The sequence below is a fragment of the Ovis aries genome, chromosome 3, assembly GCF_016772045.2.
Source record: "Ovis aries strain OAR_USU_Benz2616 breed Rambouillet chromosome 3, ARS-UI_Ramb_v3.0, whole genome shotgun sequence".
Classification (NCBI taxonomy): domain Eukaryota; kingdom Metazoa; phylum Chordata; class Mammalia; order Artiodactyla; family Bovidae; genus Ovis; species Ovis aries.
This window is the reverse complement of record NC_056056.1, coordinates 134052687-134069066: the sequence shown is the minus strand read 5'-3', so window position 1 is coordinate 134069066 and position 16380 is coordinate 134052687. Positions and strand designations below refer to the sequence as shown.

At 52.4% G+C, this 16380-nt stretch overlaps 1 protein-coding gene across 1 annotated transcript; it reads right to left on the bottom strand.

Moving 5' to 3' along the window:
• Positions 1-1634: 1634 nt before the first annotated feature.
• LOC100526780 (keratin 83) lies at positions 1635-8524 on the bottom strand. Its single transcript, NM_001199069.1, has 9 exons — positions 8090-8524; positions 6278-6486; positions 5177-5237; positions 4960-5055; positions 4215-4379; positions 3821-3946; positions 3348-3568; positions 2620-2651; positions 1635-2132 (listed from the first exon to the last, which is right to left on the bottom strand). Exons 1-9 carry the CDS (start codon positions 8471-8473, stop codon positions 1945-1947), a joined length of 1482 nt encoding a protein of 493 aa, NP_001185998.1. The 5' UTR covers positions 8474-8524; the 3' UTR covers positions 1635-1944.
• Positions 8525-16380: the final 7856 nt, after the last annotated feature.

Here is a 16380-nt window from a genome sequence, read left to right as displayed (position 1 = left end):
TGTAGACTGGAAGGGAAGACCAGCAGGTCTCCAACCAAGATGGTGACGGCCAAAATGTGGATGGTAGCAGCAGCAGAGAGAGGAAAAAGATGGATGAGAGGAATACTTAGGAGGTACAAAGGAGAGCACTTAGGGGTTATTTGGTTTTGAAGGGGAGAGTTCAGGCCTGGACAGATCACAGAGGCTCAGATTTGGGCAGCTGTGATGATGATCTTGACAGGTGAGGCAGGAGGAGACCCCAGTGCAGGGAATGAGGAATAGTCAGTTCATCTCGAAGGTCTGTTGGGTTGGAAGAGTCTCCAAGACAGCCAAGTGGAGAGGTCTTGGAGGAACTGGGGCTAGTAGGTCTGAAGCTGGGGAGTGAGGTCAGGGCAGGGGAGAGCCACGGGGACTTGGGCTGAAGGATTTGAACCTGGGAGGATGTTAACCGTGGTGGTAACGGAAGACAAGGGGTGGAGGTAATTGTCCAGGGAGTGTGCTCAGAGTGGTGAGGGAAGGGCCCTGAGGCATTTTCATGCTTGAGGGTGAGTTTGCCTGGGTGAGGGAGGTGAGCCAGGGAAGAGCTGATAGCCTGGACTGCAGAGCAAGGAAGTGAAAGGCCAGAGACTCAGAGTTCAAGAGAGGGGAAGGGGTGAGGGTGATGGGGAGCAGAAGGGGCTTGCGTGAGGAGCCAAGGAACCCTAGACTCCAGGAGGGAGTGAGGAAGGTTCTGGGTCCTCCAGGGAGAGTGTGGTAAGCTGGGTAGGAAGGTCAGGGCCTGAGGAAGGACCAGCACTGGGCTCTGGGATAAGGCAAGGCAAAGGCAGACAAGGAGAGGGCCAGTGGGAGGGAAATGGGCGACACAGGAGAGGGGTTACTACAGGCCTGGTGCTTCCAGAATGGGGCTGGGGCTCCTCAAGGTCTTCCTCCTAAGACCCCCCAGACACTTCCTGAACAGAGGACATACAAGGTCAGGCCACACAGGGGCAGGATGGAAGCTCTGAGGTATGTGGGGGTGAGGGCAGCGAGTGGGGCGGTTGGGAGAGTCAGTAGCCAGTACCCCCTTACCAGCTACAGGGCTTTTCCGGGAGGCTGTTCCAGGTGCTGGGGAGGGGTGCGGAACGGGGAGGGGCCAGTGTCAAGGGTCTCATCTCCCCTTGTTTGGTGGGCAGCAGTGGGGATGAGGTGGGATGGGGTCTGGGCTGACACAGGGTGGCCCCCTGAGGTGGCTGTTGGCACTTGTGACTGTTACTGCTGTGGTGCATTGTGTGGTGGAGGTGGGGCAGCAGCGTGAAGGTGTGCCCAGCAAGCACGGTGGGTGGGAAGGGGGCTAAAAGTGTGCACACAAGTGTGCGCACACACACACACTAACACACATACATAGCCTTCCAGCGGATTCCTGTGCTCTCCTTTGGGTCCCTCCGAAACCAGTCAGAGGAATAAGTCCCCAGCTACCCCAGACCCAGAGGTGAGACTGAGGAAGGTCAGCACTGCCGGGCCAGGGGGAGGCCGGCATTGTTCGGGGACAGGCCCTGCAGGAGCACAGGCTGAGGGCAGGCCAGAAGCACTCCAGTCCTCAGGCCTTCTCCCTGGGCTGGGGTGCTCACCGGTGCGTGGGGCTCACTCCCAGAAAGCCAGACATCACAGCACAGAAAGCGGGTCCACCGGTTTATTAGAGAAACGGCGGGGACAAGAGGCCAGAGAGTCAGGGGACATGGGAAGGAGCGCTCTTCTTCCTGGGTGAGGCCAGAGGCCAAGACAGCGGAAGGGAGGAGTCCCTCCCCAGGCTGCATCCCCTTCAGGTGCGACAAGATGAGCAGAGCAGAGGCTGAGGGGAAGGAGGGTGTGGTGTATTCTCAGAACACAGGGGGCCAGCTACCGAGGCGCTGCTGTTCTCAGCCAGCAGTGGCGGCGGTGGCACGTCTGGCAGGCCGAGGGGCCTCTCTGGCTCTCCCTGGGGGCCGCCTAGCACCTCCCCAGGCTGCAGGAACCCCCTCCGCAGGTGGTGTTGAGCTGGCCGCAGGGCGCGCACAGGCCGGTGCTCACCGCCAGGTTCCCGCTGCAGGGGGCGCTGCAGACGCTGCCCGTCACCGGCCGGGAGCCCGACACGCAGAGGTCTCCGCAGACAACCCCGCCGCGGGAGCTGCTGACACCTGCGGGGATGAGGGCTGTGTCAGGAGGCCTGCTAGTGGCCACCGCATCTGGCCACCTTCCTCTGGCCTCTCTTATCTGTTCAGCCCTCCCAGGAAGGACACAAAGGGCCTTCAGTTGGTGTTCTGAAGGTGTGGACGGAAACTTAGCCTGCAAATCAGGAGCCCTGGCTTCTGGCCCTGGATCTCCTTTGTGGCCTTGGGCAAGTCCCTTCCTTGCTCTGGGCCTTAGTGTCCTCACTAGACAAGGTGAGGGTTGTACTGCGTGACATCTGAGGTCCCTTCCTGCGGTGATCTTTTTCTGATCTCATTCATACTGTGAGGTTCTTCCTGTTAGCTAACCTCAGTCTCTCCTACTGTATGACCAACCTACTCCCATTTACTGAGGGAATTCTTTGAAACACTCCTCCTGGTATCTCTATACACTCATAGCCAGGACACTCTTATTGCCCAATCTAGAATTTTCCTATTCATGGCTCAGAATACTTACAGACATTCACAGCTCCAACGCCTTCACACAGCCTGAGTGGGGAAAAGGTGAATAAGGGAAAGAGAAAACAGGTTAGAATAAGATCCTCAAGTTTCCTCTGGGTGCCAGGATGGGTCAAATGGGCTATTTCTGGCCTATATTTATGCCCTTGTGTTAACATTTATAAAGTGATGTTCTGGCAGTTGCAGCAATGCCAGGGCACACTATTTAGCAAACAGAGTATATATTGAATTTCATCCTCACTTGCCCCTCAGTTGGCTGCTTTTGTGCAGTGCACAGCTGGAGCAACAATACCTGGCATACCTGGCTGGGCTCAGCTTTAGGAAGAGGAAGTTTCTTTTGGGGAGTCACATGAGGCCAGGATCAGAGTTTGGCCAGCATCTCCACACTAGGGCAGGATGACTGCCAAGAAACCTGGCAGGGAGTAGATCTCGCAAGAGCTGAGGATGGAATAATTTGAGGATGTTCTGAACTTGGAGGCAGGGCACCTAGGTTCTAAATCTAGGAAGGCCCTGGGCTCTCTGGGACTCTGGACATTGCAGTGGCCCTGGCCCTCATTTCCTCTCTGTATGCTATTGACCGTATTCTAGTCCTTCGAGATACAGGTTTCAAAGAGCTCAGAGTCTGGCTTGGGACCAGTTCTTAGGACTGAGACTAGGATGAGGAAAAATCAGAAGTGGGCAGACCTATGCAAGTGGAACTCATGCGGCAACCGAGATGATCCTTACCTCTGCTCCTCGCCCTCCAGCAGGCGCCTGTAGGTGGCGATCTCGATGTCCAGGCCCAGCTTGGAGTTCATCACCTCCTGGTACTCCTTGAGCAGGCAGGCCATGTCCTGCTTGGCCTTCTGCAGGGCCTCCTCCAGCCCGGCCAGCTTGCAGCGGGCATCGTTAAGGGCCACCTCGCCCTGCTGCTCAGCCTGGGTGACTGCAGCCTCCAGCTTGGAGTTCTAAGGGCCCAGGAGAGAATAAGGTGGGTTATGGCCTCTGGGTCTCTGTGTCCATTTCCTGGATGTGTCCAGTCCCTCCACCCAGATGAGATCACCCCAGGAATAGACCTCTCCCTCTTATCACCTAGGGCTCCCTGGACGGCCATAACCAAGGACTCAGGTCATCCAGATGGGCTGAAGAGTGAATGGTGAGATCCAGCTGGGCACACACACTGCCGGTGGGACCCTGGGTGGGCCTCAAACACTCCTTACCTGGCACTTGGCATTCTCAACCTCAGCTGTCAGCCTCTGGATCACGCGGTTCAGCTCATTGATCTCCTCCTTGGTGCGGCGCAGGGTCTCCCCATGCCGGATCACCGTGGCCTTGATCTCCTCACACTGGAGGAAAGCAGAAAGGCTCGTGAAGCTCAGCATATGACATTCCACCCACTCAGGACAACGTGGATGATTTTCAGGTGTACAGTGCTCAGCCTGTGCAACCATACATGGCAACTCAGTCCTGCCACTGTAACCTGAGAACCGTCTGCCCCTCTGTTATCATCTCTAGGGATCAGAATCCCTGGGAAAAAAGAGGTTTTTCTAATTATATATACCTCAAGTCCCTACCACTGCTGTGTCTAGGAGGCAGCTGTCCTGGAGCACTCACCTTGCTGCGGTACCAGCTCTCGGCCTCGGCCCGGCTGCGGCTGGCGATGTCATCATACTGGGCCTTGATCTCAGCCACAATGCAGTCCATGTTCAGGTCCCGGCTGTTGTCCATCTTGACGATGACTGAGGTGTCCGAGATGTTGGCTTGGAGAACTCGGATCTCCTGTGGATCGGGAGTCAGGAGAAACGAAGTATAAGCAAGTTATCTGAGCTTTTCCTCACCCGCCAATGGCTGTAATCTCTTAGGTCCATCTGGAGCCAAAGTCTCGTTTGGAGTAGACAATTCCCTGATGAAATTGCATCGCTTTCCATACAGATAGGAAATCCCATTTAGAAAAAAGTGCAATTACTTCTCAAATGTTTGCTTTGGGGATTTTTCAGGCCCCTGTAAATCTTGTCCCTGCAGCCAGCATGCTGGGGACACTTCCTTGGGGTCCAGGCCCCTGTGTGGAGACCCATTTCTTGTTCTCATGGACCATCCACAGGCTCCTGGCTGCCAGAGAAAATCTGAGCTAGAGAAAATGCGGTCAAGGTGTTTGCCTGGGCTTTGGTTTCCCAAGGCACAGCTGTCCTAGAGGTCGTCACCCTTACTAATTCCGTGCCCCTTACTAATTCTGTCCCGTTTTGCTTCTCCATTCCTCTGCCTAACCCTTCAGTCTCATCCTGTATTTCTGCATCAGTCGGCCAGTGGGAGGGCTGGACAGGGGCTCAGGAATGCCCACCAGGATCAAGAACCCTCTCACCTCTTCATACAACCGCCGCAGGAAATCGATCTCCTGGATCAGGGCCTCCGAGTTGGCCTCTAGGTCTGACTTGCGGACGTAGGCGCAATCCACATCCTGTGTAGGGTTCAAGGGGCCGTGAGATGCAAGGTCACTCTGCGGGCTTGGCTGCAGCGTCGCAGGGCAGACAGGACAGGGTGGCCAGGGGCTCAGGGAGGGGCTTGGCTCACGCACTTACCTTCTTTAGAGCCACAAACTCGTTCTCCGCTGTGGCCCGAAGAGCAACTTCTTCTTCATACCTGAGGGGTATGGGGAAAACAGGGCCCCTTCTGAGCAACTCTAAACTTGACCATGAAGCATGTAAGCAAACAAGCCTGATTCCCAGCTCCCCCCTCCACTCGTTTCCCCACCTCCAAAAGAAATGGGGTGGGACCAGGGAGGAATCAGGTGGTTGGTCCAGGCCTCCTGGGATACACGGGACTATTGAAACACCCACCTTCACATCACCTCTGGGCTCCTCAGTGGGGTGGGGGTGGAGGCGGGGCCGGGGCAGGATCTAGAAGCTGTGTGTGCATGTGCGTGTGTGCACGTGTGTGTGTGCGTGTGTGTGGCTGGGGCTGGGAGGTGCCTTCTTTTCTCACCCAGGTCTGCATTCCCCTTTCCTCTGACTCCTCCCCTTGCCCCTGGCTACAGGTGGTAGGAGCTCCCCTCTGTCATCCTCCTCCTGGCTCAGCCAAGAGATGTGGAGCCTGCTGCTTCCTGCTGCTCTGTGGGCAGAGCCAGAGGCAGGGAGCACGGTGGCCTGGCAGCACCCAGTGTGTGCCTTCGTATTCCGTGTCACTCTTTGTCATCGGAGGTCTCTGTCTGTGACTCTGCCATCTCTGCCTACCAGGGGACTGCAAGCCCCACAAAAACACGAGCTGGGTCTATCACTCGCCCCTGGATTGCTATCACCCTGTCCAGATCTGCCTGGTGCCTGGTAGGTGCTCAGAAAGTGTTAGCTGAGTGAAGGGGTGAACTTCAAAAGAAGGTCCAGGACTTTGAAAGCTAGACTCAAAAGGATCAGCCATGTTAGTTTTTCTGGGGTCCTAAGAGAAGAATCTATGGGTAGAAGAAAGGGAGAGAACATCATTTCCCTGACCTGCTGGTAGGAAGTCAGGCTGAGCTCCATCCCCAGGGGGCCAGGACCCACCCATGGAACCCATGTGCCTCGAGGAGGGGCAGAGGGCACAGGCTCTTCCTGATCATCAGGCAGAGACCCAGCCACAGGTCTGGACGCTCCCCTGTGCCTGGAGCCACTTTCAAGCCCTTCCCGGAGCCGGTGCCTTCCCACACTCACTTCTTCTTGTAGCCCTCCAGCACCTCCTGCACGTGGTTGAGCTCCGAGGACAGCCTTCCACTGTCAGCCTCCACGCACTCGGCCTCCCGCCTCAGTGTCTCGATGTAGCCCTCGAACAGGGGCTCAAGGTTGCTCTCGCAGCACTGGCGGTTCTGGAAGAACTGCAGCTTGGTCTCCAGTAGTTTGTTCTGCTGCTCCAGGAAGCGCACCTGCCGCACAGAGGCAGAGCCTCAGAACCTCTTCTTGTAGGACCAGAGGGCAAGAGGCAGGAGGGTCCCAGCACCAAGACCCAGGATCCCTAACTCTCTGACCCAGAGTCCTCAGAAGCATTATGTCCCCTCTCTTTAAACCATGTTAGGGCTTCAGTGGCTCTCCTGGAATTCCTTCCTTGGAGCTAATGTCAGTCTCTTCTAAGGCAGTATACCTACTGTCATGGAAAGCACTAAAGCCATGCAGAGTCCAGACCCTGCTGCTCTTGTTAATAATGTGTCCTTGGGCCCAGCACTTAACCCTTGTCCTGAGTGCCTGCCTTGCTGAGAGTTTAATGAGCCCTGTTGCAGAAAAGCACACGAATGCAGAATGTCTGCTATTCCAAGACAGGTGTAACTGTCAGCGTGCGAATGAACAGGTCAACCTTTTTAGAAAAACCAGCTGTAAAAGTTACCAAATAAAGTATGTGCCAATAATCAAAATCCTATGACAACAATGCAATTAGAATAATAGTCACCTGGACTATTAGTGCAGGGGTGTGGTGTGTGCCAACCCCCTTGTTTTACAGATGAGGAAGTTTTATAGGATTGAGAGGTTCCCTAACTGCCTGAGATCTCATAGTGGCAGAAGAATTCCAACTTTGATCTTCTGCCCTGCGGGGTGGGGGTGGGGTGGGGGGAGCTTGCTTCTCTTACTACAATAATTGCTGACAATTGTGCCCAAGAGAAATTTCACATCCATTCTTCTTCCATGAGGTTGGCCCACCACCCCATTCAGATCCTTTTCTGTAATAACTTTGCCACTTTCCTGTAAGTCCTTTCTTGCGCTACTCTTGGTCTCTCATGCTCTTAAGAGCTCCAGATCCTTTTGGCCCTTCCTGGTGGGTATCTCTGTAGTATGAATTCTCACAAGTTTGGCTCTGGATAACCTTCGCTGGCCCCAGAACTTTTTCCTCAATGAAGCCTTCTCCCCTGGCCCCTTGAACCACTGCCTCAGGGCAGTTGCCTGGATTCAGTGGAGAAGACTTGAGCTGGACACTGACATCTGCAGATGGTTTCAACCAGACCACGTACTACCTTCCTCTCCACAAGGCCAAGGAGAGTGGGGACCAAGTCTGTTGCTCATTCCTGGATCCCAGGCACAGAGGCATGGACAAGCCACTCTGGGCCCTGCTCAGTGGCCAAGTAACTACTGTTATATCAAGGGCTCTGTGTGAACCAGGAGATTCCTTCTGGGCAGTCTTCCAGTATCACAGTCACCAGCCCTGCTTGGACACGGGGAGTACCTCCTTGCCAAATAAGCAGCTGCTGGTCCTCAAATGCATTGAACACCCACACAGCAGCCCTTTGCTCACAAGATGTTATCTCTCAGCACTAGAGTTTCTGCCCTTAGCTCTGCTTCTGTGTTTTCCGTTTGTCTCCCCTATTAGACGAGGCAGCTTCTGAGCATATTCTTGTCTTTCTGTCTGTGTTCAAGAGGCATGACTTCCTCTCCCTTTGGCCTGAGGGTTTCTGTGGGCATGTCTCTGCCTCCTTCCTCAGTGCCCAGCTGGGGTTCTGAGCATGGGTGGGATTCAGGAAAGGCATGATCAAGGAGACTCACCTTGTCGATGAAGGCAGCGAACCTGTTGTTGAGACACTTGATCTGCTCCTTCTCTTCTTGCTTCACGCACTGCGCATTGGGGTCGATCTCCAGGTTGAGGGGCGTGAGGAGGCTCTCATTGACTGACACGGTGGTGATGCAGGGAGGGCTGGGGCCACACACACCACCAGAGCGGTACCCGAAGCTGCGGCCGCAGGAGCCGGCACGGAAGCCCCCGCAGACGCTGCGGCTGCCGAAGCCCCCGGTGAGGCCGCGGTAGCAGGAGATGCCGCGGTAGGGGGCGGCCGTGATGCAGCAGCGGCCGGGCCGGGGTCCGCAGGCGGAGACGCAGCTGAAGGCGCGACTGCCGAATCCAGAGCCCACAGTGCTGAAGCCACAGGTCATGTTGGAGACAGGGAGGTGTCTGGACAGTGGAGAAGCTGGCAGAGGACTGAGCCAAAGGCCTGTGCTCCCTGAGCTGTGGCAGGCCCTTTTATGCACCAGGATAGCTGGCAGTAAAAGGGGCAGCAAAGAGACAACAGCTGCATTTTATTGGCTTGGCATCACCCTGGCCTCTTAAGAGCCAACTGTTTGCCTATTCAGTAGAGCTGTGTCAACAATCTCGGCCTCAGGCCTGTTTCATCTTCAAAGCCGTTTACGAGCTTCTTCTCCCCCTCCCATTGCTACTGGAAGTGGAGACCTCCTAGAAGTATCTAGTTGGACTCCATGCTCTGAGTGCAGGCGATAGTTGCAGTGACCTGGGGTAGAGCCTGGTCCCCAAATCCTTTTCTGGAAGGCACAGGGCTGGACCATGGGCCCTGGACCTATGACCTGGCCTTGGGGTAGAGTGGTTGGCCTGTCCCATGAGGGGGTTGGCTTGTCCTGAACAACCTCTCGTTATGGGCCTCTTTGCCTTTATCTCTTAAAGTATGTCCCATCCTTCACCGTCAAAATGAGCTTCTCTTAAGCTGTTCCTACCCAGAGCCTATTCCGTGATGGGGGTTGGGGGAGAGATTTGGGAGAGAGCATGACCCCTGCACTTTGGATATTCCTAGGAGGGCAGGAGCCATGGGGCATCCACTGGGACATGGGAGAACCTGAGTCAGAGAGTTCAGGAGAGAACCAAGGTTGTTCTTCAGAGTTCTAGGCATCACTACTGGTGGGCTTCCCAGGAGGCACTAGTGGTAAAGAACCTGCCTGCCAATGCAGGAGACTTAAGAGATGCAGGTTTGACTGCTGGGTCAGGAAGCTCCCCTGGAGAAGGGGATGACAACGCACTCCAGCATTCTTGCCTGGAGAATCCCCATGGACAGAGGAACTTGGTGGGTCCATAGTGTCCAAAGGGTCACAAAGAGTCGGACACGACTGAAGCAACTGAGCACACACTGGTGGGCCAGGGGCAGGAGTGAGAGCAGAACACCCCAGAGCTGCAGGATTAATCCAGGGAGCCTCCTTGGAGGTGTGTTTAAGGAGGACCAGGGTGGGGTAAGGCTAGGGTTGGTGGGAGACGAGGAAGGAGTTCAGTTCTGATTTGGAAACCGTGCCATCACTAGTTCTTTCATTCATTCGGTACATTCTTATCCAGTGCCAGCCACGCACCTTGCTAGGTCCTGGGAATCCAGCAGAGACTGGAGGTATGTGGAGGTAGGAGAGGGTTGGCGTGGACCCAGGGATGCCAAGGCTTGTTCACTGTGGGAAGGGGAGAGGTCACAGGTAGGAGGAAGCCCCTAATGCCCAGGTTGAGCTGGGGTCAGATGTTGGTGGGGTGGAAGTCCTTCAGTTTCCTAGCAGGGAAGCTGAGTGATGACTGTCGGTGTGTATGCGCCCACTTGGAAGAGTGAAAGGTGTTGGAGGTAGGGGAGGTCACCAGAGTCCTGAAGTGGTGTCACCAGAGTCCTGAAGTGGTCCTCCCTCAGAGGATCCTTGGGTGAGCAGAGGTGGGGGTTCATATGGCTGTCCTGAAAGCCAAATTCCCTTATTTTGCCCCCCTCCTTTTGCACCTGGGCCACTGATGACTTTGATGGGTGGACTATGGGACTGAGACAGGAGGTTTCCCTAATCTGAGAATGTGAGCCTATAAACCCTTCCGAGCGTATGTCTCTTGAGCAGCTTTGTACTTGAGGATGACTCCTCTGATGAACCTGTTTCCTGACCCACTGCCACCAAATGCTGACCCAGTCTGGGCTAAAAATAGCCTTCCAAGCATTCTCCCAGAGCCTCACCTTTTGCCCTCCCTACCACCTCTCAGGTGAGTGGTCAGTTATGTCCCAGGGTGAGGGAGGGGCCATCTATTCTGGGAGGGCAGGGAATGGGTGAACTGTGGAGATCTGGCAGGGAGCTGGGCAACATACACTCGGAGCTGAAAATAGACCTTCGCAGCCCCTCCTCTTGAGCCCTAGGCACAGATTTCCACAGACTCCTGTGCCTGGAGTGGGTTCTGTGGGATAGGGGCATCAGCTGTGAGAGACACACAGGAGGCAGCCTAGGAGTTTGGGGGTGACTGAATCCAGCTGAATGCCCAGTGGGACTTTGGGGGTGATTCGGTGGGAGGTGTGCTGGTTGGTACTTTCTTGCTCAGCCCTTGCTGACTCAAACATCTGCCAAGAGAGAACCAGATATTTCTCTCCTCTTGTCTCAGCTGGAACTGGTGAGCTTCTGGAAGTTTCTCACTGTATGTCCAATGGTTATGTGAGATTAATTCTTGGTCAAATGCTGAGGGATGGAAGACGGTGGATCCTCCATCTGTCGCCACACTCCTAATTGCCTCTGTCCTCTGATCCTGCTCATCTACCTGGATCCAGTGGGCTCGGTATCCAAACTGTACTCTTCACTGAGGGTCTCTGTGTAGACACACCCATCTCCTTGGGTTGGGGGAGCCGTGAGTGTACCCAGGTCCCGGTCCTGATGGGAGCGTAGACTCTGGAGATGAAAAGCACTGTTGGCAGCTTGGCTCTGCCACTTACTAGCTTTGTGACCTGTGATAAGTTATGCTTCCCAGATTCCTTATCTGTAAAATATGAATGCAATCCAGACTTTGCTGGAATATTGGGAGGATGAGGAGCATGCTTGGAGGCAGGAGGTGCTCCCCCCTACACTGTATACTAACAGGGACCAGCAGGACCTTGCCAAGGGTCAGTGAGCATTGGCTGTGAAGTATCATCCTCGTGTGAGCAGAAAATAGCCCGACAGCTTTATGAGGCAATCAAGGCCGCCTCAGCAAGCTTTAATTAAAGCACTTATGTGTAAGTGGTCCAGAACAAAGAGAACTGAGCCCTGGTGACCCCCTTAGAGAGGAAGCTGACAAAGGGACAGCAGCATTCTGCCAGGCGGCTTCCACCTGGGCTCCAGGCTGGACTGGGCCCTGCCCTCATCCTGGGCTATAAAGGTTCTGGCCGCGTCCCAGGATGGTTTGGTCTCCAAGGCCTGTGCCCTGTGTCTCTCCTTCACACAGCTGGCCTGGGTCCACCTGGGGACTGATCTGCTTCTGCTGTCTGGACTTGCAGCTCACCCTGTAGCTCTGATTCCTGCCTACCACCCTGGGATGCCTAGCGTCACCCAGCCTTATTCATAACTGTGCAGTTTTCTGGTGGTCACCTGCCTGTCTGCCTGGCATTTGACCCATGGGTGCCCAGACTTTGGTCATTTCTTCTTGCCTTTATACCCATGAGTCCTTTAATTCTTACTTTAGGTAAAATCACTAGGTGCAAGAGGACCACCCTGGCTCGGGCTGTGCCTGTGTGCTGCCTGTCCGGAAGAGACGAGGCTGTTTCAGTGAAGCCTGTGAGAGGAGGTGAGAGTCCAGAGATGTGGATACAAATCCCGTTTCTGCCTCTGACTAGCTGTGTGACGAGTAAGGCCATCTCTGTGTGCCTCGTTTCTTCGTCTGTAAAGTGAGGATTGGAACGCTGGCCTCCTAGGCCTCCCTAAGGATGAAACGAGCCGGTCTCTGTGAAAGCCCCTGAGGCTAAGCCTGCTTTGCCTGCGATCTAGGGGAACTGCGTCCCCTCCCCTTTCCTACTTTGTTCTCCAATCTTGCCGCCTCCAGTTTTGCCTTCGGCCTTGAACTTGCAATACACTGAGGCACAGCGGCTGGAGCTGATAAATCGTGGCACTGTCACCTACTCCACAACTGTTTATTCAGCGAGTACTATGTCCTGTAAGAGATGAGGAGACATTTTCCATACTTCCCTGTCTTCCAAAAGCTGACTGTTTAATCAGGTAGGTTTGGAAACAAGTACATGTTAAAGATAGTAGATATAGTCCTTTTTTCTAAGGCAGTTTGAGATTGATTATGCTTGATTGTCAATTGCCTGATAAAGTGCATCTGTTTCAGGGACTCACTGTAGGCTGGTGCAATCAGGGAGGCTCTGTGGGAAAGGCCAGACTTGAGCTGGGATTTGAAGGGTGGGTAGGGCTTGGAGAAGTCAGAATGGTAGAAAAGGGCAGAACAGCACAGAAATATTCAAAGAGTACTGGTGGATCTCAAAGGGTGTCATACCTAAAGGGTGAACTTTGGGCTCATTCCAATGAAGGTTGGGAACAAGACAAAGACACGGGCTCTCAAAGCCATGCTTGCTTGACATACTGGAGTTACTGGTCAAGAAAATAAATATATGCAATTAATGTAGGAGAGAAAGGACTGGTATTATCTGTAGACAGTGGGATCAGCTGCATAGAAAACTCAACAAAAATCAACCAAAAAACTCTAGAAATGACAGGATACATTGAGCAGTGTTGCTGGTTACAAGATCAACTTACAAAAATTAAAAGTGTGTTGCTATATCAGTGTCACCAATGAGAAAATAAGTAGAAAAATAAAGATACCATTCCTAAGAGTGATCAAAACAGCGCAATAGTTGCCATGTAACAATAAACTATTCATACAATCTTTATGAAAGAGGTTAGACTCTTATAAAAGAATACAAGAAAATCTAAGTAGAATTATATCATATTCAGAAATAATCTGACCTAATATTTTAAAGATATCAATTCTCTCTAAATTAATTTTAAGTATAATGCAATATAATTCCAGCTGAATTTCTTTTGAGGGGCTTGATAAAATCAATCTAATTTTTATGCAAAAGAATAAAGTCCCTTTACAGTAAAGTTGGTTGTGAAAAAAGGAAAGCAAAGAGAATATCTGAGGATAGAGAGTCACAGTAATTAAGAAGCCTAGTACCTGTGTAGGGGCAGGTAAATGCCATTGGAACAGAAGAGAGAGCTCAAAACAGGCCCTTTAATGTAAGATAAATTTGGTATTTGATGATGGTGGCAACAAGAGTTATTTATTCAGCTGGTGAGATAAGTAAACATAGACCCACTACATGGAAAGCATAGAGCTGGTGTCCAGTCTGTAGCCTGTGCCATGGGAGACCTCAGTGAATGCAAGGTCTGGACATGAAACATGCAAGTATAAAGCAAACAAGATATAAAAGCAAACCCTTGTAACTTAGGGGTGGGAAAAGACTTCTCAAGCAAACTTTAGAAGTCAAAATCATACTCACACAAAGAAAAAAATCAAAACAACAGGAAAAAGATAGATTGACATAATTAAATCACAATTAAGAATTCTACTTCAATGAAAGACTATAGAGAAAAAAAAAAAAAAAGAAAGAAAGACTATAGAGAAAAAGCAGAGAGCCTGGGAAAAGCTTAATATCTGCAGTATATAAGGAGCCCTACAGAACAACAAGTGAAGGACAGGAAATCCAGTGGAAAGCTAGCCAGAGTCTGCACAGACAGCCCCCCAAAGGGAAAGACCAAATGGCTTTGAGGATGCTCCTGCCAGTCCTTAGAGGATGCAGACCCGAACCATGAGATATCCTTCTACCATCAGAATGGCAAGGGTTGAAAAACAGGCACTACCAACAATGAGTGGAGAGTTGGGAGAATGGGGACCCTAGGGCACTGGGGTGGAATAAGAGCTGGTGCAGGCATTCTGGAAAGCAGGGTAGCATTGTGCATGTATTTAGGCATGTGTAAAGCCTAGGACCCAGCAACCCCACTTCTGAGGGAAGTCCAGCCCCACATCTGAGAGCAGCCCTTCTGCCGGCACCAGACAATTCATGATGGCCTTGTTTGTAGCAGAGGGAAGTGGGAGTCAGCCTAGATAACATAAAAGGTGATAAAGGTGTATTATGGAAGTTTGAAGCAACAGAACTGATGTACTTACAGACAACACAGTGTTGAGTTAAACAGTGTCAAAACCATACCGTTTATGCAAATAAAATATACACTGTCCAGAAGCATTGCTACTTACTTCACAATGTGTGTGTGTATGCTCAGTTGCTCAGTCATGTCCAACTCTTTGTGACCCCATGGACTGTAGCCCACCAGGCTCCTCTGTCCATGGGATTCTCTAGGCAAGAATATTGGAGAGGGTAGCCATTCCCTTCTCCAGGGGATCTTCCCAACTCAAGGAGCAAACCCAAGTCTCTGGCAACACAGGCAGATTCTTTATAATCTGAGCCACCAGGAAAGCCCTGCTTTATGCTGATAAGGCTATAATACTTTATACAATTTGGAGACATCATCACATGCATTACAGTGGGTGCCTTTGGTGAGGAAAGTGAGAGGAGGGATAAGAAATGAGGTGGAACAGATGAGTAAAGGAGGGAAGAGCCTTCTATGGGCTGGTGAAGACACTGTGCCAAGAACTGGGAAGTGTGATGGACTCAACTCTGGCCAAGTGGTCTAAAGGAAAGACCAGAAATGAAGCAAAGAAAGTGGGAAAGACCTAGGAGATGAGAAAGAGGGCTTCCTTGGGGCCAACCTGAGCTGGGCTGAGGAGCCTTCAGACATCTTCTGCTGAGCCTTTGGTGCCTGGGTAGATGTGTCTTGGAAGCAGATTTTTAAGGAGCTGAAATTGACAAGGCATAGGAAGGACCAGAGGAAGGAGGCCTGGTACACAAGGTCTGTTAGAAAGTTAACATGTAGGGGTGATGACTGTGGGTTGTCCAAGGAGGTTATACCAAGAGGTACTGAGCACTCAGAGGGAAGCTTCTGGGAGAGTGAAAAAAATCCAGGCTGGGAAGAGTCAGGGAAGCTGCACTTTATGCCCATCAACCTTTGAAGGCTTCATGGAGGAAATGGTTTTTCCCCAATCACGGTATTGGGTGCGTTTGGTAGCCAGACTAGGATGCCCTCTAGTGGGGAAGCATTGCAGTGCCGGCAGTCCAGGAGCATCTTCTCTAAGGCACCTCAGGTCCCAGAGTGGGACTCATGCATCTCTGTCGGATGGTCTGAACCACAGAGCTTGGAGCTGTGAAATGGATTGCACATCAGGCTGATATGATGCAGCTGGATGAGAGCCTGGAGCTAGATAGGAAAGGGCTAGTTATAAGTGTTTCTGGGCCTTTTTTTTTTTTTTTTTTCCTGTTTGGCTCCTATTTCTCCTCTGGCAAGCCTCCTGAGCTGTTGGGGTTGGGGAACTCCAGAGGACATTGAGTCCCACCACACCCTCCAGGCAGCTAGCTGCCTCCCTGTCTCATGACCAGCCTGAGCAACCCTGGAAGGGACCCCTAAGTGGAACCTGAAGCTGAGTCCCCTGTCACTGCAGCCCCCTGGGTGTCCTCACCTCTTCGGGAACCAAAGCATCAGTCCTGTCCCCTAGCAGCCTGACAGCATTTGTGGGTACAGCTGCCTCTCATGTCCCCATCAACTTTCCCTCACCACAACACAGACACCAAACCTCTTCTTCTTCAGGACTCCTCAGTTGCCCTCGACCCCCAGGGGCTGCTGTCTTGACCACCACTATTCCTCCAGAAGCAGCGAGGGGGCTGAGACTGGGCACTCTTCCTCCTGTGTGGTTTGAGCAGCAGAGGGCAAGGATGGCTGCCACTTTGGGCTCAGAGCATCCGTGGGTACTGCCTGAGAATTCGGGAGCTCCTTGAGGCAGAACGTGAGCTGACCCTGCTGATTACTGCCCAGACCACAGATTCATAAGTAAAACAAATGTTGGCTTTTAAAACTGCTGCGTGTTAGACCCACTGACTTTGCGTACAAGCTTATGGTTGCTGGGGGTGGGGAGGATGGAGGAAGGGATAGGTAGGGAGTTTGGGATGGACATGTACACACTGCTATGTTTAAAATGGAAAACCAGCAGGGACCTACTGTATAGCATGTGAACTTTGCTCAACGTTAAGTGGCAGCCTAGATGGGAGGGGAGTTTTGGGGAGAATGGATATAGGTATTAATATAAGTAAGGCTGAATCCCTTTGCCGTTCAACTGAAACTATCACAACACTGCTTGTTAACTGGCTATACCTCAATACAAAATAGAAAGTTTTTTAAAGAGCTGCTATGTTTTGGCC

Bases quoted from the DNA above. Each gene is read 5' to 3' on its own strand.
- LOC100526780 (NM_001199069.1), bottom strand. From the start codon at position 8,473: ATGACCTGTGGCTTCAGCACTGTGGGCTCTGGATTCGGCAGTCGCGCC. The intron at 6,487-8,089 runs GTGAGTCTCCTT...TCTGTGCGGCAG, and splicing joins TCGCTGCCTTCATCGACAAG to GTGCGCTTCCTGGAGCAGCA. The intron at 2,652-3,347 runs GTAAGGATCATC...TTCCCCACTCAG, and splicing joins CTGGAGGGCGAGGAGCAGAG to GCTGTGTGAAGGCGTTGGAG.